Here is a 25,066-nt window from a genome sequence, read left to right on the forward strand (position 1 = left end):
CGAGCATTCAAGCTAGAAATCTCAAATGCTGACGCCTCAACTTTGACTGATAAGCGCGCGCAATCATTTGTTTTGGTGGGGCCATACATACATACATACAATGGGGACATATATACATACATGTATGTATACGTTAGTATATATACGAAGTGTAGTGACGGCACGGCGTGTTTGTCTTATCGCCGCGCTGTCATTCAGAATTACGTTGTTCTCTCTCTTCCCCTAGCTGCCTCTTTCTCTCGTGCTCTCTCTTTCTTTCTCTTCTGCGTCTTGCCTTCTTGGCTGTTTGCCCAAATGTGCGCTTTATCGCTTCTTCTGTTTTGTATGCTCCGTACTTATACGAAGTGCTTAAAATAGGGTATATTGGTTACGTTTGCTTCCTAATAATATAATAATAACAATAATAATTAATATTGTATATCGATTATTAACGATATGAGCAATTTATCAATATATCAATTAGTCGTTGAAATCATTAATTATCAATATACATACATACATAGAATATTAATTATTCCTTTTTAATGATTTCACTTATAGATCAAACATACCCTATGTTTAATGTCCTTCTGCCTAATAACAGGGTATCAGTTAGTTGGTCAACCGTTATTGAAATCTCTCTTGTTATTTTCTTCGGTTTATAACTTTGTTTTATTTTGTTTTGTTTCTGCTTTCCTTTGTTGTTGTGTCGTTCCTTTTTATTTATTTTTTATTTTGTTTTCATGCGAAACATTTTTGTTTATTTCTTCTCCTTCGCTGGGGCGCGCTTTGTCTTTAGCGCTCATTTGGGCAGCTGAGTCGCGCGTCAATGCAAATTTCTTGTTTAACTCACTCCCACAAGAACAACAACAATAACAATAGCAATACTAATATATGCAACAACAACAATGGGCGCTCAAAATTTTAGACACGTTCGAGGCCAACTTCCTTTGGCGCTTCATTTCATTTCATTTTGTTTCGTTTCTTTTCGTTTTGATGCCATTTGTGAATCCCTTGTTTAATTTCCAAACGATTTATGGGTTAAATAAACGATTTTTGATTAGTTCGCATTTCGCTTTTTTTTTTTGTCTTCGAACTTTTCCTACGGGCGACATTCGAGAAGAAACACGATTTTTTGTATGGCATTTCGATTTGATTCGAGGCAGCTTGTTTCCCCGATTTCAGCTGTTGATAAACAAATGAAAGAAAGAATTATTTAAACGTTTGCCTCTCCGCCCATAAATATGTCGTGCACCCAGTTTGTTTTTTTATTTATTTTTATTCTGTTTTGTTATTAGTCATTCAAGAACACACACAAAGTTGGGTTGGTGACTGCAATGTGAATACAGAAATCTTTAGAATACTGAGAAAGAAAAATGATATAAACATGCCCAAGGTAAGGGCTTTGCTTTCAAATCTAGGTGTGATTCCAAATTTATATTATATACAGAAATTAGCTTTAAAAACACTTCTAATTGAAAACGTTACTCTGGCTGGCATTTATAGCTTAGGTTTATCGTCAATCAATCAATCAATAAACTTATATAAACAAATTGCTATTGAAAATATATTCCGGCCCTCAAGCAAGTTTTTATAGTTTGCCCATTTCCCTTTATTCAGTCAATCAATCAATTTGAGCAATTTTTCAATTAATATTTCAACAATTATGCCTTTCTCTTGAGCAGTGTAGAGCTCGAAGCGTCTTTTTGCTTTGGTTCCTCTTCATTTTGGTCGATTCTAAAGGGTAAACCCCTAGAAATGCGTTCGCAGAAACCACACGAGAATCTCAAGCTAAAAAAGAAACAAGTAAGAAGGCTCCAGTCGAGACTGCTCGACTAGGAGATACCCTGAACCCTCCAAACTGATATTCTAATCATTCTGGACTTCTATTATGCACACATACATACACATGCACGTATAAGCACGCGCTCTGCAAACTGCGCAGCTAGCAGCGGCTGCGCTTGGGCTGCACTGCAGTGTGAGAATTTATTTGTTGAATAATTTCTTTTGTAGACATACGATCCTAATAAAACTTTTAGAGCGTAATCATGTAGCTAAAATGTGTGTCCATTCCAAAGCACAAGTCTCTAGTACTTGAAATGCGTTTTTTACAAATTTGGGGCGAAGGGGGCGTGGTATCCAAAATCTGTAAATTACAAAATCTTTGTATCTACTAACTTTATATACAACGCAAATTTGAAGTCTCCAGGTCTAAAAATGTTCAAATTAAGCTGAAAAAACAATGTCGATTTTTCGATTATTCTCGATAAAAAAGTTATCGGACGAGTTATCGAAAAAATAAAGCAAACTTGTACTGCCTATGGTATACACGAGTATGCATGCCAAATTTCAGCTCTCTAGCTCTTATATCTTCTGAGATCCTTTTGCTCATACGGACGGACGGACGGACGGACGGACGGACGGACGGACGGACGGACGGACAGACGGACAGGGCTATATCGACTCAGCTCGTCGTGCTGATCAAGAATATATATACTTTATGGGGTCTGCGATGATTCCTTCTGCCTGTTACATACTTTTCACAAAACCATTATACCCTGATTTCCCATTTTCAATGGGTTCAGGGTATAAAAAGAAAAACAACAGCAAGTCATGACTTAGCGACTAAAATGGCATTCTTAAAAAGTGTGAACAAGGCATACGAAGAAAAGTGAGAGAGAGAGACAGCGAGAGTGAGATATAAAAATAAAATATAAATATTTATGGTTAATGATGTGATTAAAATTCAAATAGAATGCAAATCAAAGCACGACACAATGCAAAACTCTTGAACGGGTGTGGAGGGTCTTTAGGAAATTATTAACTGAAATTGGTGTCAAAGTTATATAGAAATTGTGCTCGACGCTCTTCCAGTGAAAAAGTCGTAATTTATGCAAAAGACGTAAACAGAGCAACGAACCAAACGAAGAATCTGACCAAATCGAACTACGAAAATAAGAAAGAACAGTTAGGTTTTATTTCATGTTCGTGATATAAATAGCAGAAGTTTATATACACTATGTGGAGAGTGGGCGCCATAGTGATCTATCGAGAGAACCATGTAAGGGAAAGCGTAAAATATGTGAGGGAATAACACTTCGTATAAATTGTACCTTTTTGGGCTGATCGTGTGAATTGATTAATAGGATTATCGACATTTTAAAGGATATTGAACTCTCCGATTGATGAACTTTTCAGCGAATACGATGTTAATTAATATTTAAGATCTTTAGATAGATCGATAGGTAAATAGTTTGATATGTAGACGGATAGGGGATCTATATAGATATGTATATCAAGTATATATGAAGAGAATAGATCGTTTAATAAACAATATGCATTTTGACTGTATATGATTGTAGTGAGGATCGTCGGTCAACAGTTATCAATATAATATATATATGATCATTTAATGATCAATGCTTTCTCTATTTCATAAATACTCCATTTGGTGCTTAAAGTGTTATACAAAGAGTATTCTTAATAATTTCCTGTATTTTATCTAAAGATCATTACTGATCTTAAATTCTCGATATGTTACATACTTCATAACATATTGAGTATACAATCTCCTAGAGCATAATAACAACAACACTCTCACTCACGTACACTTTGCTGACTCGCTCTGCGCGTCTCTGTCTCTCTTTCTCTGCGTTCCTCCATCTCTCTCTTTCGCTCGCTCACTATCACGTTGAACGTTATGTTAATGGTCACCTTTCACTTGCAGCGATGCGGCCAAGAATCTCGGCTTCACAGTCATTATTGATATGCGTGGCAATGGCAACTGTTCGACGAATGTGAAGACAATATTGAAGGTGCTCCAAGAGCATTTCAGCGCCAACATTCACAACGTGGTGATCATCAAGCCGGACAATTTCTGGCAGAAGCAACGCGCCTCGATCAGTTCCAACAAATATAAATTCGAAACGCAAACGATATCGATCGAGGCACTCAACAAAATTGCCGAATCGCATCAGCTAACATCCGATTTCGATGGACAGCAGGTGTACGATCATCAGCAGTGGACCGATGCACGCTTGGCCATAGAGGACTTCTTTTGGCAAGCGGGCGATATGGCTGATCGCATCGATGATCTGCAAGAGGATTTGCATCGCAACGATTTTGCCGAAGATGTGAGTTTGGCCCGCTTGGCCATCGATCATCACAACGAGATGCGCAAGAAGATCACCAAGCTGCCTATTGAGGATCTGGATATGCAGGGCAAGAAGCTGCTGACAAAGATCAATATGGCAGCTGCTGCCAATGCCGGCACAGCAGGAGGGCAGGTTAGTTGACATCTAAATAAATATAGTGTATATATGTTAATTGAGAATTTAATCTTTTGCAGTGCGCCTCCACGTCGGACTGCTCCGACTCGGGCACCTCCTCCGCTGGCCAACAGCAGCAGCAACAACAACAGCAGCAACAACAGCAACAACAACAACAGCAGCAGGGCGCACGCGTCGCTAGCCACAATAATCCAGACATGTCGGCGGCTATTAATAAGGCGCTGCGACAAATCGAGCTCATCCACTCGGGTCAGGAGCGCTTGCTTATGCTCTGGCAGCACAAAAAAGTCAAACTCGATCAATGCTTTCAATGGCGCCTCTTCGAGCAGGATTGCGAGAAGATGTTCGATTGGATACTGCACAATCGGGATGTATTCCAAATGAGCTATGTGGAAATCGGGCACAATTATTCGGGCGCAAAGCTGCTGCAGGATGAGCATCAGAAATTCGCCGTTGCCTCGATGAATGTCAATGTGAATATCGATCGTATCCTGGCCGTGGCAGCTCGGCTCATTGAGAGCCAACACTATGCAGCGCAGCATATTAAGACTTTGGCCCAGCGGCTCGATCGCACCTGGAAGGACTTCGGAGCCGGGCTGGACGAGCGCACGGCTGTGCTGCAACTGAGCGTTCTCTTCCATCACAAGGCCGAGCAGTACTGCAATAGTGTGGCCAGTTGGGCAGCCGCTTGTCAGGCCTCGCAGCCATTGCCCTCGGATATACAGAGCCTGGAAACAGCCATAAGGACACATCAGTCCTTATACGAGGCCATGTGCCAGGCCTATACGGAGGTGCATTCAACCAGCAAGAAGCTGCTCTATCAGCTGGATCATCTAGTGCACGTTTGCAATCAACCGCCGCCGCCGGGTGTACCCGATCATCGCAAGAATAGTAGCGGCAATAGCGGCGGCAGTGGCTACAACAAATATGAACGGCCAGATCCTGCGGCGGATTATAGCGAAGGCGCCAGCCATGTGCTCGCTGTTATACACCAAATATTAGGACATCATCGGACACTGGAGGCCAAATGGCATCAGGAGAAGATTCGATTGCATCAAACACTGGCGCTACGTCTCTTTCAGGAGGATGTTAAGCAGGTGCTCGACTGGCTGAAGAACCATGGCGAAGTCTTTCTACGCAAGAATACGGGTATTGGACGCAATCTGCAAAAAGCGCGCGTCTATCAGAAATCTCACGAGCATTTCGAGAATGTGGCACAGAACACGTACAGCAATGCTGAGAAGTTACTCTCGGCTGCGGAAGAGCTCGCTCGCAGTGGCGAAGCAGATCCAAATGAGATTTACTCGGTGGCCCACGAACTGGAGCTGCAGGTGGCGAGCTTTGCCGAGCGTGTGGAGCAGCGACGACGACGATTGGAAATGGCTGTCATATTTTATACGCATGAGAAGGAGGTGACAGCCTGGATCGAGTCGTTGCGCACGGACGTGAGCACAGATGAGACGCGCCTCTCGCAGGAGAACCTCGAGGGCATCGAGCGTTTGCTGCAACAATACAGAGATCAGCAGGACAGCACAGTGAACACTTGCATGACACTGATCGCTCAGGGAGAGGCTTTGCTGCAGGAGATGCGCGCACTCGAGTATGTGGACAATACGGGCTCGCTGGCCGCGCTCGAAGCGACGCTCGAGAAGCTGAGCAAACAGAAGATCGAGGTCGAGGAGCTGTGGTCGGCGCGCAAATTTCGTGCTGATCTCATTCTGCGTTTACGTTACTTTGAGCGCGATGCCATGGAACTGTCCTCGCAGCTGGAGATGTGGTCCGAGGAGCTGCAGCATGCAGATCTCTCGCGCGACTACCAGAAAGCCGAACAGCTCATTCGCATGCACAACGAATCCGTAACCGAAATACAGAACACGACGTACGAGGTACTGCAACAGGGTCAAGATCTGCTGCAGCTCTTCGAGAACGCTGGCTTCATATCCATGGCAGATGCCACACATACGGCGCAGGCACGAATCGAATATCTGTTGGACTTCTTGCGTGAGCGGGAAATCGACTTGGAGGAGCTGTCGGAGGCGAAGCGTGCAAAGCTGGAACAGGCTGTGCAGCTTTGTCAGTTCCAGAACGATGCCAATCAGGTCATATCCTGGATTCGCAATGGCGAGGCAATGCTCACGGCTAATTTTCTAACGCCCAACAGTCTGCAGGAGGCGGAGCAGCTACGCAAGGAACACGAACAGTTTCAGGTAAAGAGCCAATCGATCTTAAAGTAAAGCTGTTAATGCTAATGATAATTTTAACATGAGGCCGCTAATGTTAATGTTGTTGAGTAAAATTTTACAGATCTCTCTTAATGTAATATGCATAATGCATTTGCTTCTCGTTGGCCTATGTTATGTTAATAGAAGCAATGTTAAATTGAAGAGAAGCTGTTAACATGTTCTTATATTCTGATATGACACTGTTTAACTTTAACATAGCAGCTTATAAAAGTATGAATAGACACAACAGCAGATATTTTTGACACATCAAATGTCAACTTAACAGTTAAATGTTATTTGTTTTATGTAATTGATCAATGTATCCTTTCTCTAGATTGCCATTGAGAAGACGCACACGTCAGCTGTGCAGGTGAGATATCGCGCAGATGCGCTGATCAATGCGAATCACTACGATCCGAAATCGATACGTGAGATCAGCGACGATGTAACCAAAAAGTGGCAACAGCTGGTGACCTATGCCGAGGAGCGTCACAAGCTGGTGACAGCCTCCATAAATTTCTACAAAACAGCCGAGCAGGTGTGCTCGGTGCTAGACAGCCTGGAGCGTGAATACCGCAGGGAGGACGATTGGTGCGGAGGTGGCGGCAGCAGTGATAAGGCCCAAACGATTGTGCAGCTAATATCGAAGCATCAAGAGCAGAAGGAGGCATTCCTAAAGGCCTGCACCCTGGCACGCCGTACGGCGGAAACATTTCTCAAATATGCGAATCGTTCGCAACAATATTATCAATATACCCAGGGCAATTGCGAGGCGCATGTGAAGAGTAAGCTGGACAAATTGCTCACCCAGGAGAATCAGGTACTCGACTTTTGGACGATGCGCAAGAAGTCGCTGGATCAATGCCAGCAATTTGTGCTCTTCGAAAGGAGTGCCAAACAGGCCATCGAATGGATACACAACACGGGCGAGGGTTATTTATCGTCGCGCACGAATCTGGTGGGCATAACCAGGGAGGAGACGGAGGGACTACTCAAGGAGCACAACGAATTTCGCAGCACGGCTAAGGAGACACGGGAGCGAGTAAAGCTGCTCATCCAGCTGGCCGATAGTCTGGTGGAGAAGGGGCATGCGCATGCCAGTTCGATTAAGCAGTGGGTCGCCTCAGTGGATCAGCGCTATAAGGACTTTAGCAACCGCATGGACAGCTACTGCGAGCAGCTGGAGAAATCGCTGGGCATGTCACAGCAGCAGCTGCTCCAGCCCGAATCGGACGCGAATAGCTCGATTAGCAGCGCATCCGGCAGCACCGATCGACACTCCGATCCCACGCTGGAGGCAAAGCTAACCACCTCAGCTAGCTCGGCCATCAGCAAAGAGATCAACGAGGAGAAACGCAAGTCGGCGCGCCGAAAAGAGTTCATCATGGCGGAGCTAATGCAGACGGAGCGAGCCTATGTCAACGACTTGGCCACCTGCATTAAATGTTTCCTCGAGGAGTTTCGCAGTGGACGCAACGTGCCAGCTGCTCTGGTTGGCCAGGAGGATATCATCTTCGGTAACATCCGGGAAATACATCATTTCCATCAGAAGATCTTTTTGAAGGAGCTGGAGAAGTATGAGACCATGCCGGAGGATGTGGGCCATTGCTTTGTCACCTGGGCTGTTAAGTTCGATATGTATGTGCACTATTGCAAGAATAAGCCGACATCGAATAATCTGCTCGTGCAGCATGCGGGCAATTATTTCGAGGAGCTGCAACGACGTCTCGAAGTGGAGCATCCGCTGCCCGCATATCTCATAAAACCCGTGCAACGTATTACCAAATATCAATTGCTGCTCAAGGATCTGCTGTCGTGCTGCGAGGGCAGCCATGGTGAGATCAAAGAAGGCCTCGAGGTCATGTTGAATGTGCCGAAAAAAGCGAATGATGCCATGCATCTGTCCCTGCTCGAGAACTGTGATGTCTCGGTGGATAAGCTCGGAGAGGTAGTGCTACAGGATGCCTTCCAGGCGTGGGACACAAAGCAAATAATACGCAAAGGACGCGAGCGTCGTGTATTCCTATTCGAGCTGTATTTACTGTTCGCCAAGGAGGTCAAAGAATCGAATGTGGTCAAATATCAATTCAAGAGCAAGTTGATGACCACCGATATGGGCATAACGGAGCACATCGAAGGCGATGAGACAAAGTTTGCTGTGTGGACAGGACGTTCGCCCATGCTATCCGATTGTCGCATTGTGCTCAAAGCAAACGGCCTGGAGACCAAACAGGTAATGAGATTTGGATTTCATAGCAAATGAGTAAATGCCCTACTAATATTGTATTTCTTGAACTTTCAGATCTGGGTCAAGAAACTGCGTGAGGTCATGCAGGAAACTTGCTTCTCGGGCACCTCGCTTACATTGCCAAAGTCGCCTGCCAAGCATTCGGGTTCCTCGCAGCGATCCTCGCGTGATCTGGATGAGCCACTCACTGAAAATGATCACGATCGCTGCTCTTTGGCCAGCTTTGGATCGGGCAATACTACAGATAGTGATAATAAGGTACGTTTTTTATATCAAGTAAATTTGTTGATTGTTAACAGTTTGTCTGTAAACAGATGTTAGCAGCAAGCTGTTCTGTTATAGCTGAGTCCTATTATCTTAACAGTCGCCAAAAGGCAGTTTGAGAGTGTGTCTGTTAGTCTTAATTCGCTGTTAGCTGACCAGCAAACAGTTGTTATCACCGCTGTTAGCAGTATTCGCTCTGTTATTTTTTTCATTCTCTGCTACTCTTAACAGTGGCTCATATGCGAAACTTTAGCAACTTAACAGTTTTCTACTTATACAAAACCTTAACAGCGCGCTGTTAAGCAGCTTTCAAAGTTTTCGTTTGTTGTGCAAGGAAAGCTCATTTGCTTCTCATGGTCCTACCTCACATGAAAAGCGTGTATGCCATTCACTAAAGCGCGCGCTCTCTCTCTCTCCCTCTCTCTGCAGTTGGCTTTCTCTTCAAATTTCTCGCTCTTCAACGTTATGTGCTTTATTGTTAAGGATGCTGCTGCGGTAGCTCCTGCTGGCATTCCATTGGCTGCTGCTGAACTAGTTTTCGGGCTTGTCTGCAATATGTTTAAAATTCATAGCAGGATTTAATGAGATTTTTGCTCGTGCGTGGGTGCATATGTGTGTGTACGTGTATGTGTGCAAGTATGTTCTTTGAATTATATATGAAAGTCTTCTATGCGACATTCTTTCATGGTTAATGCAATTTTCTCTCAGACTTTTCGCTCCAAATGAAATCTACAATAAAATTGCTAAATTGGAAAAAATAATATAAAAATATAAAATATTTAGTATACCGTTTGCCCCTTTTGCTCTTGAGATCCTCTTGTAACTGTTTTCGACATTTTTGGCAATGCTTGTATGAGATTTTTGTATAGCTTTTATGTCGTTCATAGATAACAGCAATAAAACCAGTGTATGAGAGTGTGAGAGAGCAAGAGGGAGAGAGAGTAAAGCTTTAGCTTCACGTACATTACGTATACGCAGCGTATGGCAGCTAGCTAGCGCGCTAATTGCCTGAGTGTCTCTCGCTCTAGCTCGCTCACGCGCTCTCTTTGAAAGCTTTTCTTTTTTGGCGGTTCACGCGCTGCTCTGTTGTTGTTGGTGTTGTTGTTGTTATTGCTGTCGGCTTCGTTGCGTAGCGGCCGCTGCCTGCTGCTCCAGTTGATTCGTAGAGTTAAAGCCAATAGGTTCATCGTCGCGTCTGTGTGTTTTTTGTCATCGCTGTCGCTGTCGCTGTCACTGTCTCTTCCTAAAGCTTCACTGCCTGCCTGCCTGCCTGCCAGCCAGCCAGCCAGCCTGCAGATGCGCGGTCAAACGCCCGCGAACGCTTCTTGGCGTATTCGTTGCAGCAGCACCCGCAGCAGAAGCAGCAGCAGCAGCAGTTGCTCCATCCCCAACCCATATAACATCTACAGCCAATCTTAACGTTACTCGCTTACAACTAAATAAAAAAATAAATAAAAACACACTTTCTCTGAAATTTGTTACCAAAAGTTAATATATATAAATTTTCCCCTTCTAACGGAAATTCCTGTGTGCAATTTAAAGCGGAAACCCCAACAGGAAATCCCAATAAAATAAACAGAAGATATAATAAAAAAAAAAAAAAAGATACAACATTCAGCATTGAAAATTCTAATCAGCTGATAAGCGCGTCCAATAGATAAACATTTGCTGAGTATCTATAAAAAAAAATTATATAAAACTAAACAAAAACTCGACAGCTGTCTATCAAAATTAAATAAAACGTAATAAATAAATAATATATATAAATCTAAATCAAATGCCAAATGTCGAGAGCCCAAAGCCAAAACCAAAAGTCATATTTGAATACCCTTAAGCAGAAGAATTGTTATAAAAATAAATAAATGTGCCATAATGTCAACAAAAGGCATTTAAAACATGTCTGCGATGTAAATAAATATGTGTGTATGTGTATGTGATGTATATATAGGTATATTTAGGTATATAGAAGAAATTGCTGCAGCAGAAAACTAAAATTATAAATTATATAAAAGACACAAAATAAATAAATGATACTAAAACTTGAAGAAAAATCATAAATCTTAAAAAAGTATACATAAATATAAAAAAGTATATAGAAGTAATAGCAGAAATTCATATCTGTATACATATATAATCCACTATACATATATATTTGTCTACTGCTTAAGCCCTTGCGGGCTAGCCACGCCCCCATACCATACACCATTAGCGCAGCCTTTGACCTTTTTCACGCCTTTGGCTACTTGAGTAGCTGTCTGTTTTTTTTTTTTCTGTTCTCTGCTTCTTTAATATATATGTATTTGGCGGTACGTGTTTTCGCTTTCATTCGTTCAATCTCTGTCTCTATTTCTCACGCTCTCTCTCCCTCTCCCTTAAGATGCTTTTGCCAAAAAACTTGATATCAAAGGCAAAAATCTAGTCAACTATATTTGTAGCAGCGCTTAGCGACAGTTGTTAGCCATAATTCCAGGGTATTTTGTAGTTGATTTATATAAACAAAATGCAATTATGTTTGTTTTGTTGCAATACAATTAAGTGCACGCTTAGCTTTTTGCATTTTAAAATACGAGCGCATTAGAATTGTGTTTACTTTTGTTGTGGTTGTTGTTGTTGTTGCTGTTGTTGTTGCCATGGCGCGACATGTTTTGGTCATTATAATTATTATTCTTGTTAGCTGCATTGGATTGCATTGCAAATTGTGAAATGGGTTTGGTCAAATTCTATAGAAAAGTGAATAAACTAAATACTATATAATTAAATACCATGAAAATACTATATACTCGAATATCTATTGGCATGCATTTTGTAATTGAAGTGAATCAATAACAAGCGCCTAAATGCAAATTGGAATATGTTGCATATATAAATAATATGATATTTTCGATGTAAACGCAATGATACACTCAGAGAAACGCAGCTGTCAGTCTGTCAGTCCTATATAAATTTCCTGATATCGAAACAGTAAACTTTATAGCTAATTCTTGATAGAGAAGGGAAGCGAATTATCTCTTGGTCTCCTAGTATCCGAACTAACTAAAATGAAAGCTGAACTTCTAAAATCTAGAAGCAGACGAACAAAATAAAATAATAGAGAACATGATAATATTTATTTTTATATAACATCATAACTTTTGTTTGCCATTTAAGTCCAGTTTCTGCAGTAAATTGAATCTAAGTTTTAATCCATTATCTAGTTTTATCTGAGTGCATGTAATCAAAATAGTTTTCTCATCCAGCGAGCAAAAGTTTTTTCTCTTCTAAAAATAAAGGGGAAGCATCAAAACGGATTTAATGTTTATAATTTTGTTTTAGTTCGCCAGCGATTTTAGTTTTATTTTCATTTTATTTTCTGCTTTCACTTTTGCTTGTGGACATTGTGAAATACTTAATCCCGCATCCTTGCCAGGGCAGCCCCGATGCGCCGCACTCTGCTGTGATGTGCGCATTCATTTGCACAAATTGAATTAACTTGGCTTTGAGCAGTTGAATGTAATGAAGGTATTAGCAGTACCCATTGCTGTGGGCGTGGCAGCTGAGCCGCAGCACGACAAGATATGTCAACAGACAGAGGGAGATATGAGATCCTTATGCCGTTGTATTGCTCTCTCTCTCTCTCTCTAACTTTCTGCGATAAAGTAGCAAAGTTTTTAATGCCCATGGCTAAAAATTGAGCTGAAATAAAAAACTCATCAGCTCTGTGTATGTAGAAGACGCCGCCACTTAGCGTACAGCTGTTTGCCAGGCCATTTTCACAGCCCACCCCACCCGTTGCCGCCTTGATTACTTTCCCTTATATTTTTCACATTTTCAAAATGGCCTCTACAAATTTCCACCAACATATGCCAATTTTCACGCATTCGCTACATTGAAACATTTTACCTTTTCTATATATATATATATTAATCTTATATATGTATATTATAAGTTTATATCTATGTATACATATATATACTGTTCATACCCTAATCAAATATCAAATGGAGCCTATTGTTTGCTCTGCTTGTGATGGACATGAACAAGTTGTCAGTTTTTTGTTTAATTTACGTGTGCAATTGCTCAGTTTTTCGCTGTAGACTTTATCTGGCTGTAAATTATCTGGACAGCAAATGTTTTGTATATAAAGCGTTTAGATTTTTGCTGAAATATATATTAATTAAGATTGTATATGTTTATAGAAAATTTTGAACTTAAACAATTGCCTCAAATTTCAAAGTAAATCGCTGATTTTGTTTCCAAGGAACTGACATATTATTCCAGTTACTTCTCTTGTTTACGTAAATTTTGAGTGATATATAATATCATCATAGATCATTTTTATCGTTCAGTAAAGATCTAAAATTCTTTTTATATAGAAATCATATATTCTTTAGTTTTCAGAGAGGGTATAAGCGTTTGGCATTCATTAGTTTTATCTTATCTTCACATTTTCATATTTTCATATATTTAAAGAAGCTATATTTATATTTTGTTTGTATTTATTTTTCGCACATTAAAATTGATGGCATTTGTTGTTATAAATTATTGAATCATAATGGCGATTGGGTCCAAATCGTTTAGTTTGTTTGGGGCCAAGTGGCGGCCGCTATGGCGCACCTGCCACAACTGTGAGAAATGTTGCGCAGTTGACGTCGCTGTCAACGTCGGCCGAGACAGCGTTAAAGTGTAAAAATAACAAACATTTACATATACAGAATCAATGTAAACAAAACAAAAATTATAAGATAAATTTCTCGAGCAAAGCGGCGGCAGCTTTTTATCTGCCGAAACTAGAAAAATTATGTAGGAAAAATTTATAGAAAAAAAAAAATGAAACATTCATAGAAGCAATAAAATTAATGCGAAAGTAATTTATCAAATTGTAATAAACAATTTATAGCGTGTTGACGTCATGAAAAAATTAGCAAAACGTAGCAACAGATAAAACAATTAAGGTTAAAGAGAAGAATAATAAAAATTAAATAATAACTATTAGTTAATTGAGAGATTGTAGAAAAATGTAATATAATAAATTAAAAACAATAAACAATAACAGCTAAATAATAAACAATATAATAAAAGTATAAATCAATCAAAATTTCTAAACCCTAAAAGATTTATATAAATTAAATATCTGTCAATGCCAAACTAATTTGTCTAAATTTAAAAATAATACAAAATAGTGAAAACAAATATGTAATTAACATAATTAAATGGAGCTAAGTGCATTTAATTATTAAATCATATTTTGATACATTTTATGGTCAAACTTGTTTGACAACAGTTTTGTTTAAATAGCAAACACAGCTCAAAAGTTGTCTAAAAATTGCTCATACGCCGCGTTGTGTGCTAATTGAAAGACAAGATTCCATAATCGTGCCGAGGAGCCGTAGAGGAAGAACTGTCGATAGAACTCAATTCGTAATAGATACAAATTGCACTGTCAGATTTGATTTGGCAGTCGAACTGTGTGTGTTGTGGCACTAACTGACAGCTGCTTATATATACAGCAAATGCCACACATATACACACACACACACACACACTCATGCCTGTTTTGTGACTTTGGCTTTGGCTTCGTGGAACTTGGCTCAAGTTTAAAAATAAAACAAATCGATTTCTGCGCAGATTTATTGATAAACCCATTGAAATACCACAACAACAACAACAACAACAGAAACTTCTATAAAAATAAACCCAAGGGACAATGGAAATGTTTAATTAAAAAACAGAAAAGGAGAGCGAGAGCGAGGGAGTGATAGAGAGGGAGGGAAGAGAAGTACTTAGCCATGAAGAGCGTTAAGAAATTTTTGAATGAACGCATGAACAGCGTCGATGGCGCTGATATTGGTTCAAAGAAGACAACGCTGGAGCGTCTCAAGTGCAACGAGGATCAAGGTGAGCAGTCCGGCGGTTTCAATTCGCTGCCCAATACACCGTTAACGCTGCCGCCGCTCAGCGCGCCAATTGCCGTGGGCGATCCGTCGCCATCGCCCTCGCTCGCCGATTCGGCGCAGAATACGCCGCTCTGCACGTTGGAGGAGGACGACAGCACTTCGCCGAAGCAAACGAATAATGGTGCTGCCTCGGCCTCGGCAGTGCCGCTCTCACGTTCACCTTTCACCTTTCCGACTGTGACGGCAGCAACGGCAGCTGGTACGCCGCAACAGCGCAAGAGCCGGCGCAAGATCTCGCTGCCCTGGTTTCGCCAGTCGAGCGTCAGCAGCCATGGCACGCTTGCCCGACAGCATACCATCGATACGCCCAGCTCCTTTCGCTTCTTTCGACAGCCCAGCAACAGCGGCTTCAAGGTAAACAATCAAGCACACGACAGGTGTCCAGGGGATTCGCAATTGATATCAATTTGATATGCAACTTATGATTAGGTTCTTGCCTTACAAAGTTCAAAGTTCATGGCGAGCTTTGGTAACTTTTGACTTTATTTTCGCAACGAATCTTGGCAAAAAAGTTATTATATATTATGCGTATGCTGCTTTAATAATGGCATTATGTAAATGTAGAATTTTATATATATCTTGTCTAGCCATATATAGATTTTCATTTGTATGCATATATATATACATATATACATACATAGTTGTTCTATGTGAACTAGACTTACAGTCTAGGTAAATTTCATTCGCTTCTGTCCCTATATAATATTGAATTTTTAAAGATATGACGATATTTGACCAGTCTCTATGAACTAAGCTCTGAGACTAGTTGCATTGCTGATATTTGATGCAGTGACTGCATTCTTCACTACCTAGTAAACTCTTTGATCTCAGTTGAATTAATATAATAAAGCATATAGTTTCCATAGGAACAATCCCTACAATGCAGATTTGAGTATAAAATCTATTTGAAATTTTAAATTTTATATGCTTCTAGATAAGCCACTAAGGGTTTTTCTCAGTACTATACGAGATAACTCCTATTTGGATATTCGGCTAAAACTTTTGCTAAATATATCTTAAGATATCTGAATGCAAATAAAAATTGAAGCAAATGGACAACATGATATACCTGCTCAATTAAATTAAATTCGAATTCTCTTTGGTTTTACCCACAATTCTACCCATAATCAAAGGCCTATTAAATCATTAAACCATAAATCTGATTTTGATAGTTAACACTAATGTAAATGTTTGTCACTAATCGAATATCTATAATTAGCTTACGCTTCAGCTACATAAATACATTTTCCGACACTTTTCTCTCCTCTTCTATCGTCTGCTTTTCATCTTCTTCACACGTTTCATTTCATGTGATTTTTAGTGCTTTTATTTAGTTTGTTTATGACTTGCAGCTAGTTTTTATGGCAGCTCCCAAGTTGATTGTAAAGTGTTGTTGACCCTGCTTGACACGCCCACGCGGAGACATATACTTTGCCGCCCTTTAATCGTATTGTCGTCTTAATAAGCACATTAATCATACGCAGCGTTGTGCGCTAATTTATTTGCTTCAAGTCGCTTCAATTATTGTCAGTTGCTGCCCAGTGCCCCAACCTCAATTTATGTAATTTATCAAGCGCAGCCAATCAACACCACCCACCCACTGTGCAGCACTCGCAGCACTCGCACCACTCACACCACTCGCACCACTCTAGCAACTGGCAAGTGACTCACATAATGTATTTATCACTTCATCAAGCCATGTAAAAGCTTATCATCAGCTCGTTTCATTGTTGTTGTTGTTGTAGCCCTGCTGCATTCAGTCTGCTGTTGACCTTACTTCCTGCCTGTCCCTACGCTCGGCCCCTCGGCTCCCCTTAACATGTTTTGTCAATTTGCCGCTGAGTGATGGCAAGTGTCCGTTGTTCCTTCGTCTAGTGGCTGCTTCAGCATTTGCTGGCTCGCTCGCTCGCTCGCTCCTTGACTTCATTTTCACACAATTTACGAGACTCTTAATCAATTTATGCAGCATTTTAGTTGCGCCTCGCCTTTCACTCTATAGCCTTAAATATGAAATTCTATTAAAAAGCTGAAGCATTCTCAGCGGAAGTTGCCAGAGCTACGCTCTCTCTCTTCTCCCCTCTCTCTTAGTCTGTCTCTTTCTAGTTACTTTTCTTTGCTGCATGCATCGCTGAGCCGTGGCTCACGGGGCGTATGCTTTATGCATTCCATTAGAGCATAGTTTTACGCGCGTGCACACACATACACACACACACACACGCCTCTACACACTCTCAACCTGCAAACACAAAGAAACGTGTAGTTGAAAAACGTAAAATTTGTTTCACGCACGAAAAATACACAAAAAAAAGAAACAGAATTTCGCAATAGCGCGCACTGTCAGCTGCAGCTGAGCTGAGCTGGTTAAAGCGCCTCACGTGCCCAGCAGAGTGCACAGAAAGAAAAAACGAAAACAGCAGACGAAGAAGAAAAACAAGAGGATGTACATATAAAAAATACACAAAAAGCGTGGCGCGAACAAAGATAACAGCAGCAGCGGCAGCAGCAGCAGCAACTGAAACTGACGACGCAGCATCCGTTAACTTAAACAGGTTAGAGTGCTCTGTGTAGAGTGAGCCAGACTAGCAGATACTCTAAGTACTCGTAGTAGAGCAGCATGCGAGCTATGATTGCGAAGATGGAGAATCGGAATTTGTGTTTTAAGCTGCATTCCACTGACTCTATACGCCTCTCAAATAGGCTGACAAAGCGTATTCAGTTAGAGATACTAAACTGTGATAGCCAGCGAGAAGTATAGGGCTGCTCTATCTGGAAATATATAGAAAGATATATAAAGCGGGACACGCAAAAATGGAGGCAAAGGAATCAATATTTAGAAATGCATTTGAAAGCTTAGTTTGATGAATGATATTGAAGGATGATTTTCAGAAACTTATATCTAGGGATATACTAAACTTAGTAGTACTTTGAAACTGTCATACATCTAGTCTATAATATCCAATTAATGTCTTTGACCTCATAAGCAATTAGAGAACCATACAAATTAATGGCAATACCAATTGTTATCGCTTACACAGATAATTGTGATTGATAACGGTAAATGTACATGTGATACGGTAGCTATACAATGTACTTAGAGTAAATTTGAAGGGTTTGGCTGTTAGATATATAATTCAATATAATGCAAATATATATATATATATTTAGATAGAGGTATTTGATTTAACCAATATATGCATATATATAAAACTATGCTTAGAGAAGGGTATTTGATTTGTATAGAGTATTTTGACTGTACTAATCATACTGTTTAGAGAAGTTGGGTATTTATATATGTATATTAGGCAAATCAAATGCCTCAATCTACATACCCCTCCTTCTCTAAACATCCTGTACAGTAAAAACGTTCTAGCACAGGCAAAGACTACTTAGCCAATGACGTGCAGCTAGCACATTGTGTGAATGTCGCTATTGCTGTTGTTGTTGTTATTTTAGTAGTTATGTATTCTTCGTTTTGTAGTTTATTTTGTTGTTAGGTGAATTTTTATGACAGTAGCAGACGCTAGCATGTTGCTGATGCTGCTGCTGCTGATGATGAGGATGCTGCTACCTCTGTCTCACTCTCACTCTCCCTTTCTCTCTCTTGCTCTTGCGACAATAATATGCAAATTGCACAAGAAGTAGTCAGTGAATGGCAAAAGAACTTATGGATGCATAAAACGTTAAAGTGCTGGCTTATGAGCAATGATAGACGTAAACATATCCTGCAAAAATTTAAGTAAATACCATATCAAATAATTATTATGTTATATTATTTTGGCTAGCCTTAACTGCCCGCCGTCAGTCAGTCCATGTGTGCAGGGTATTCAAGCAATGCAAAAGTAAATAACAACAATTTGTAAGTAAATTGTCGCACAGAACTATGCAATGCCAAAGCCAAGCTAGAATCTTAGATACACAGATACAGATACAGATACAGATACAGATACACAAATAGAGCTACAGATACAGATACAGATGCAGATACAGACACAGATACAGATACAGATAGTATAACACTTAAGGCTGCAGTTACAATTGCGCTGCAAATATAACTAAGGCAAAGCCAGCTTAAGTTTTTATGATTGCTCCTAGGTGTGTGAGCGAGGCAGAGACAGCGAGTGAGAGATGGGTAAGCCAAGACGGCTTTAGTTGAGCCATCTATATAAAAATGATAGCTTTGATGGCTTCCAAGGCCACAAAACTCAATACTAAGCGTTAAGGCAAAGCAATTTACAATTGCTCCCTCGTTGACTGTCCCAAATTTAAGCACTCACATACTGTGTGGAGCTATATATATATGTATTGGGTGTCTGTGTGTGTGTGTGTGTTTGCGCGTGTGTGTAATTTCATTTTTCATTTTCGGACCATCAATACACTATGCTCCCTGCTAAACGCTGTGTGGTGTTGTTGTATCTTGCCTGCTTGCTCCGGCCAACACCATTTGGGCTGTGCCACAAGCAAACGGTTCTCGCCTTGTTTATCATCCTCTGCTGCCCCAACAATTCGGTTTTCTGGCGCGCGTGCCACACTTCGATGTGCCACAGGCAGCACAAGCAGCGTGTTGCACAAGTTTCGCAATGTACTTCAGCAAATTGCTGTCAGTCGAGTTCCTTGGCGATAAAAACATTTAGTCCAGCAAGCTCTTTCAAGTTTAAGAGAAATATCAAAAAAATTGAAATCAAACTGTTTTGTTTCGTTTAAAGCGGTTTGCGTGGATTTATGGATTGTCTAGCGATAGGCAATATAAGGGAAAGGAAGGGACTTGCCTTACTAGAATAGTGTTGAGCTGTATTTAACATAAGACAAAGCGCTTTCCAACACTGCATAAGGCTGCTCTGCTATATTTAACTTACGCAACTGCTAATTGCATATGGGCAATTCTCTTGTGGCGAATGTAACATTCGTACGTTTTTGAGTTAAAAAAAAAAAAAAAAGAATGCCAAAACATTTTTTTTTTTTTACGAGTAGTGAATCCTTTAGCTCTATAGTTGGTGCTAAATCTGATTTTACGCAAATATTAGTATTCAAGATAATCACAAAAAACCAAGAGGTTCGCAGGCTACAAAAAACGTAAATCGCTTTTTAAATGAACAGTTCAACCTGAGATTTTAGCGAAACCTTAAGTGACGATTTATTACGAAAATTTTAAATCATTAGAAATTGGCACATCTTTATAATGTTTTTTATTTGATTCAAAAATATTGAGTAGTTTTTTATTTTTATTTTTTAGTTTTAATCAGGGTCGAAGGTGAAGTGTCGAATGAGACATTTTTTCCGCCATACTTTTTTTTATTTATTTTTTAAAATTTTTTTTTTATTAATTTTACATGAATAAAAGCATTAGAAATTATTTTCAATATATTAAATTTATGAATTATAATAAAATAGAGAAAATTCGAAGTATCATATTGCATTGCATAGTGTCTCAATAATAAGAACAAAATGTGCAATAGACATGCTCAAAACAGAACTTTTGCACTTATTCGGCTTTGTGTCTCAATATTTCGAGATGTATTATGATAAAATGTATAATTGGTTTATATTAGTAAAATTTGGTGAATTTGTTTTAAAAAATATGTTAGCAGAACATGCTATATTTGACTTTGAATGTTTTGGCTGCGGTTGACTTTTCTGGAGAAATGCCCATATATAGAATTTCTGTTTGGCTATTGTTTTCTCATCTTCTCTGACTCGGTGAATGTTTAACTAATATGCCATCAATATGTGGCTGTTATCTCAAATATGATCCTCTAATTGCTGTAGGGGCATTGTCATCGGAGTGCATTAACCAACCGGGCTATAAAAAGGGCCCGTCTTTATCTCTAACAACATGTCGTGTTTGCACGTAATTTATTGAGAATATTATTCGATTTGCGTTGTAAATGACTTTCATTCAATACACTCACACACATGCACACACACATGCTATACACACGCGCGCGCGAACACGCACACAGCCACAAACAACTGCGGTGTTAACATGCTGTCGCACAATTATCAGAGACCACAGCTCGGCCCCTGGCAGCTCGTTGTGGGTGGTGGCACTTCGGTGGCTCAATGTATTTTATTTCATTCGGGCTGCTGTGTGTAACGCCCCCCTCCCTCCCATTTGCTCACCTTGCCTTTTTGTTTCCCATTTGTTGTTATTGTTAACAATGTTAACAACGTAATTGTTGTTGTTGTTGTTGACTGTGCTCTGCCTTGCTTGCCTGCCATGAGCCACGCCCAGGCAGCGTCAGTTAATTGAATAATGGCCAACGTTTATGTTTTATGTACCCACAACATAGACATGAATATATGTTATATATGCATACAGGCATGTCTTTAAACAAAGTGAAGAGCGTATATTGGCCACGTCTGCTCGTACTCAACTTAAGTGCAATATTGTACCCTGTAAAGATGTCTAATTAGCTGCTTGGTGGCTTTAAAACGTTCAGCTTTGATATTATATCTTGATATTTGCATTGACTTTGACAGAGTCTTAAGTCTAGTCCTATCAAGTATGAGCATCTTTGTAGATTACCTTAGATTACCCTTTATTCATATGAGATCATACCCTGTAAATAGACTACAACGGCGTGCCAAGTGAATAATTTCCTTCAGAATTTTATGTATTTATTTATTTCTAAATATATTTAAGCTTGCATCAAATATTTTATTTCCTATTTACTTTTGCTTAAATCTATTTAATATATTGCAATATATATTGAAATGTTTTTTTTTTTTTTTTTTTTCTTTTTATTTATTATGTATTTATTTTCTTCTACCTACCGACGCTTCGAATTCCCGCTTTCATCTTAGACTTCAATCAGTTAAATCTCGTTCGGTAATTCAAATTGATAAGCCTAAGTATGCTCTCGCTTGCTCACTCGCTGCGAGTTTACTGTTTCCCCACTGTCCCTCTATCTCTCTCTCTCTCTCTCTCTCTCTCGCTCTCTCTCTTTCTCTCAATTTCTCGTCCCTTTAATGTGTCCCCTTCGATTGATGAGTTTTAAGTGAGCTGCAATTGTGTTTTTATTACGGCCCATAAAATGCCAGGCCCAATGTGTCCTGGAGTTTCCGTCATCTGTAGCTAACAATCTTGGTTGCCTCATATACACGCACACGCACACACACGCACACACTCACGCTCTGCCTCTGTCCTCTGCCAATTTGTCCATCAATAATAACGCAAGCATTTTCCCAAATCGCTTTATAAATTTTTGCTTTTCTTTCTTTTTTTTCGGCTAAAACACATTTTCCGCCTCGGTTAATGCAAAGTTTCCTTGTCAGACTCTCCCCCTCTCTATTTCCATGTTTTGCTTTCACTTTTATCTGACTTTTCCGCTATTCTCTTGTTGTTCTTTCCCCTTCTTTATCCGCTTTGTAATCAGCACTCAATATACCATTTGTACTTTTGACTTGTTAACCGCATACCCTGTAGCAATGCTATGCATTGCCTGGTCAACTGCCACGCCCCCCTTTAGTCTTTTGCTTTCATTGCGTGTGTAATATGCAAATGCGCTCTTCCATAGCACCACAAGAAAATACGAAGAAACTTTTCAAATTGATTTCATGCTTTAGACTTAAGTCAACATTTTTGTCAAGTTTGATTCCCAATTCAATTTCAAGATGTTTTCTCAACTTGGCCACACCCACGATTTTAGCATATATATTTCGCTAAGAGAAAAAAGAAATGATTAAATTTTGTTGAATTTATTTACGGCATTCAAGAAGTTCGGTCAAGAAATTGTGGTATATCCTGTAAGCGGTTGATTGATTGAGGTTTTGCGGTCTGGGCGGAAAATCTTCCGAAAGAAATTGTCAGGCAAAACTTTTAAACTGGAAGTTTTTTTTTTAACATTTAAAGAGTTCGGCATTGGGGTTCTCTCTCTCTCTCTCTCTCTCTCTCTCTCTCTCTCTCTCTCTCTCTCTCTCTCTCTCTATGTGACCTGCTTCACTCAGTCTCTCTCTCACTTCAGTTTCGTTGATTAACTGTGTAAATGCGCAGAGAGGCAACAAAAAGCTACGTTAATTATTTTATGCAGAGTAACAGCAGCATGAAGGATAAGGAAATCGGTTTAAAGCGAGGGGGCAGCAAAAGGAAAGGGGGTGGCAATAGCAAGAGCTTAACAAGGCAGCGCTGATTGCATTTTGCAACAGTCAAGCCACATTGGAAGTTGCCAGCGAAGAAAATAAAAAAATAGCAAATATAACGTATACGCAGCGTTTGGTAGCATGAAATATCCTTTCATTAATTTAATTAAAGACCGCAAGCAGCAAGCGGCAGGCAAAACGTGCTGCAGCAATGTGAAGCAGAATTTAATTTAAGGGCACTTGCAGCAGTCGCACACGCCCACACGCCCACACGCAGACAGATACAGAGCCGTAGCAGCAGCAGCAGCAACTACTACAACTCAAGAGAGGAAATTGAAGACATTTCTCTGCCAATTTTGAATCGCACTGCGCAATTATTTGAATTTAACTTTTCGCAAACTAGCTACGGAAGGAAAGGAAGTTTGAGAAGTTGAGTAGTTTGAGTCGAGATTTTGAGCTGAATCCTTTCGTATGAACTCGAATTGAAAGAAGATGAAACTAACGTAGAATAAACATAAATATATATAGAATCTAAACGAAAGATATAGAGGTTTATATTATTTTCACATTCAGTAATCAGCTTTCAGTAATATTTTGAATAGAAAAGCTGGATACAAATAATTTATTGAGTTTAAAATATATTTCAGCTTAGTTTCTAAATAATACACTTTCTATATATGTCTTCACCTGTATACCTCAAACTAAATATAACCTTTAATTAAGTTCTGCAATAGCTCGATTCAATTTCAATTAACTAGCAGCGCTTCAATCACTATTAAGGCTTTACCAAATGCTTTGATTCGAGTGGATAATCCAGTTTTAAATGCCTGCAGCTTAAATGTTCTGCAATTGCAACCACATTCAATTGTTCAGTGTGTGTGTGTGGGTGTGTGCATGTGCACGTGGTGCATGTGGCTGCTGCCCTTTGTTTCGCTCGGTCGCCAAGCAATTTCAGTGCACTTCAGCAATCATCGAAGCTCAGAGAAATTGCGCATACGCCGTGTGGGCCAGCCATAGCCTAATGACAGCTTATATACGTTGATGTGTGCCTGTCTGTGTGTCTGTGTGTGTGTGGGAATGTAAGTGAGAGTGTTGATTATTGCTGCGTGCGTTAAACAGCAGCCCCCAGGAATTATAATCACGATGATGATGATGTTGATGCTAGCTACTGCTGCTTCTGGGAGAGCACTCAGTTGATCTGAACTCATTAGGAAAATTAGTCACTTGGTTGTGTCACTGCTCATCTCAGTTCTCAGCTACTTTCCTGTCTATATAAGCTTATGCTTAGCTAGGATTATACTTTGTTTGTATTCTCCGGGCACTTCCCATCGGACTTATCTTAAACTTTTCAAAAGTCTTTTATTATATAAGCTTTAGGTCTCCTTTAATCGTTGCCGTTTTCTCTTATTATCGATTTCATTCTGTCTATCTATGTGTTTCTCTCCTTCAATATATACCTGTCTACACATCTCTATCTCTCTCTCAATACATATCTTTCTCCCTATCTCTGTCCACCCCCTCACAGTCTCTCTCGTGATTTCTGCCCTTTCTCTTCACTTATCTCGATCTATTCCACTCCCTCTTCTATTCTTTGGTAGTCTGTGAACCTATATCTCTTCCAAAACTCTTCCTAACTCAACCGCCTACTACACTTACTCCACCTCTTCAGTTTCTCTCTCACATATACATTACGCCCTTCTATGCAATTCTCAATGGCAAATCACACCCACTTTACCTCTAAAGCTCTCACAATTTTTACAGTTATTAAATTAATTATTCAGCTGCTTGCACTCAGTCTCCAGCCACTCTCAGCATATAATTGAACTAAAAACGTTTGATATTTGTCTTCTGGGCAACATTTGCAGCTGATTTATGTGCTGCCTCTCGATTTTTCACTTTTGCGTGCGCCTTTGTGCCTGGCACAACTTTTAATGGTACTCATTTGGAGAGTTGACAGGCGAGCTGACATACATATATACAATTTGTGCTCACATTCAGCGACACGCCCATCCGCCGACCTCGGCCCGCCCATTTGCAGCTCTTTATGTGGGCTGC

General features: G+C 40.0%; 1 protein-coding gene and 1 long non-coding RNA gene across 9 annotated transcripts in view; one reads left to right on the forward strand and one right to left on the reverse strand.

The window, feature by feature from the left end:
- Positions 1-25,066, forward strand: part of trio (trio Rho guanine nucleotide exchange factor) — a 50,503-nt gene that overhangs the window by 3,115 nt on the left and 22,322 nt on the right. For all 8 annotated transcript variants that reach the window (XM_089467713.1, XM_089467714.1, XM_089467715.1 and 5 more), the window contains exons 3-6: positions 3,707-4,265; positions 4,328-6,475; positions 6,825-8,723; positions 8,793-8,996. In XM_089467713.1, the coding sequence (XP_089323839.1) occupies positions 3,707-4,265; positions 4,328-6,475; positions 6,825-8,723; positions 8,793-8,996 (4,810 nt within the window). The remainder of the gene's footprint in view (positions 1-3,706; positions 4,266-4,327; positions 6,476-6,824; positions 8,724-8,792; positions 8,997-25,066) is intronic.
- On the reverse strand, positions 1,240-9,907 carry LOC149268989 (uncharacterized). The gene is made up of 3 exons (XR_016269863.1): positions 9,791-9,907; positions 9,366-9,731; positions 1,240-1,770 (listed from the first exon to the last, which is right to left on the reverse strand). It is a non-coding gene; the product is annotated as an uncharacterized LOC149268989 (long non-coding RNA).

Source organism: Drosophila arizonae, chromosome 4 (genome assembly GCF_054131065.1).
Source record: "Drosophila arizonae isolate 15081-1271.41 chromosome 4, UAZ_ARI_1.0, whole genome shotgun sequence".
Lineage (NCBI taxonomy): Eukaryota > Metazoa > Arthropoda > Insecta > Diptera > Drosophilidae > Drosophila > Drosophila arizonae.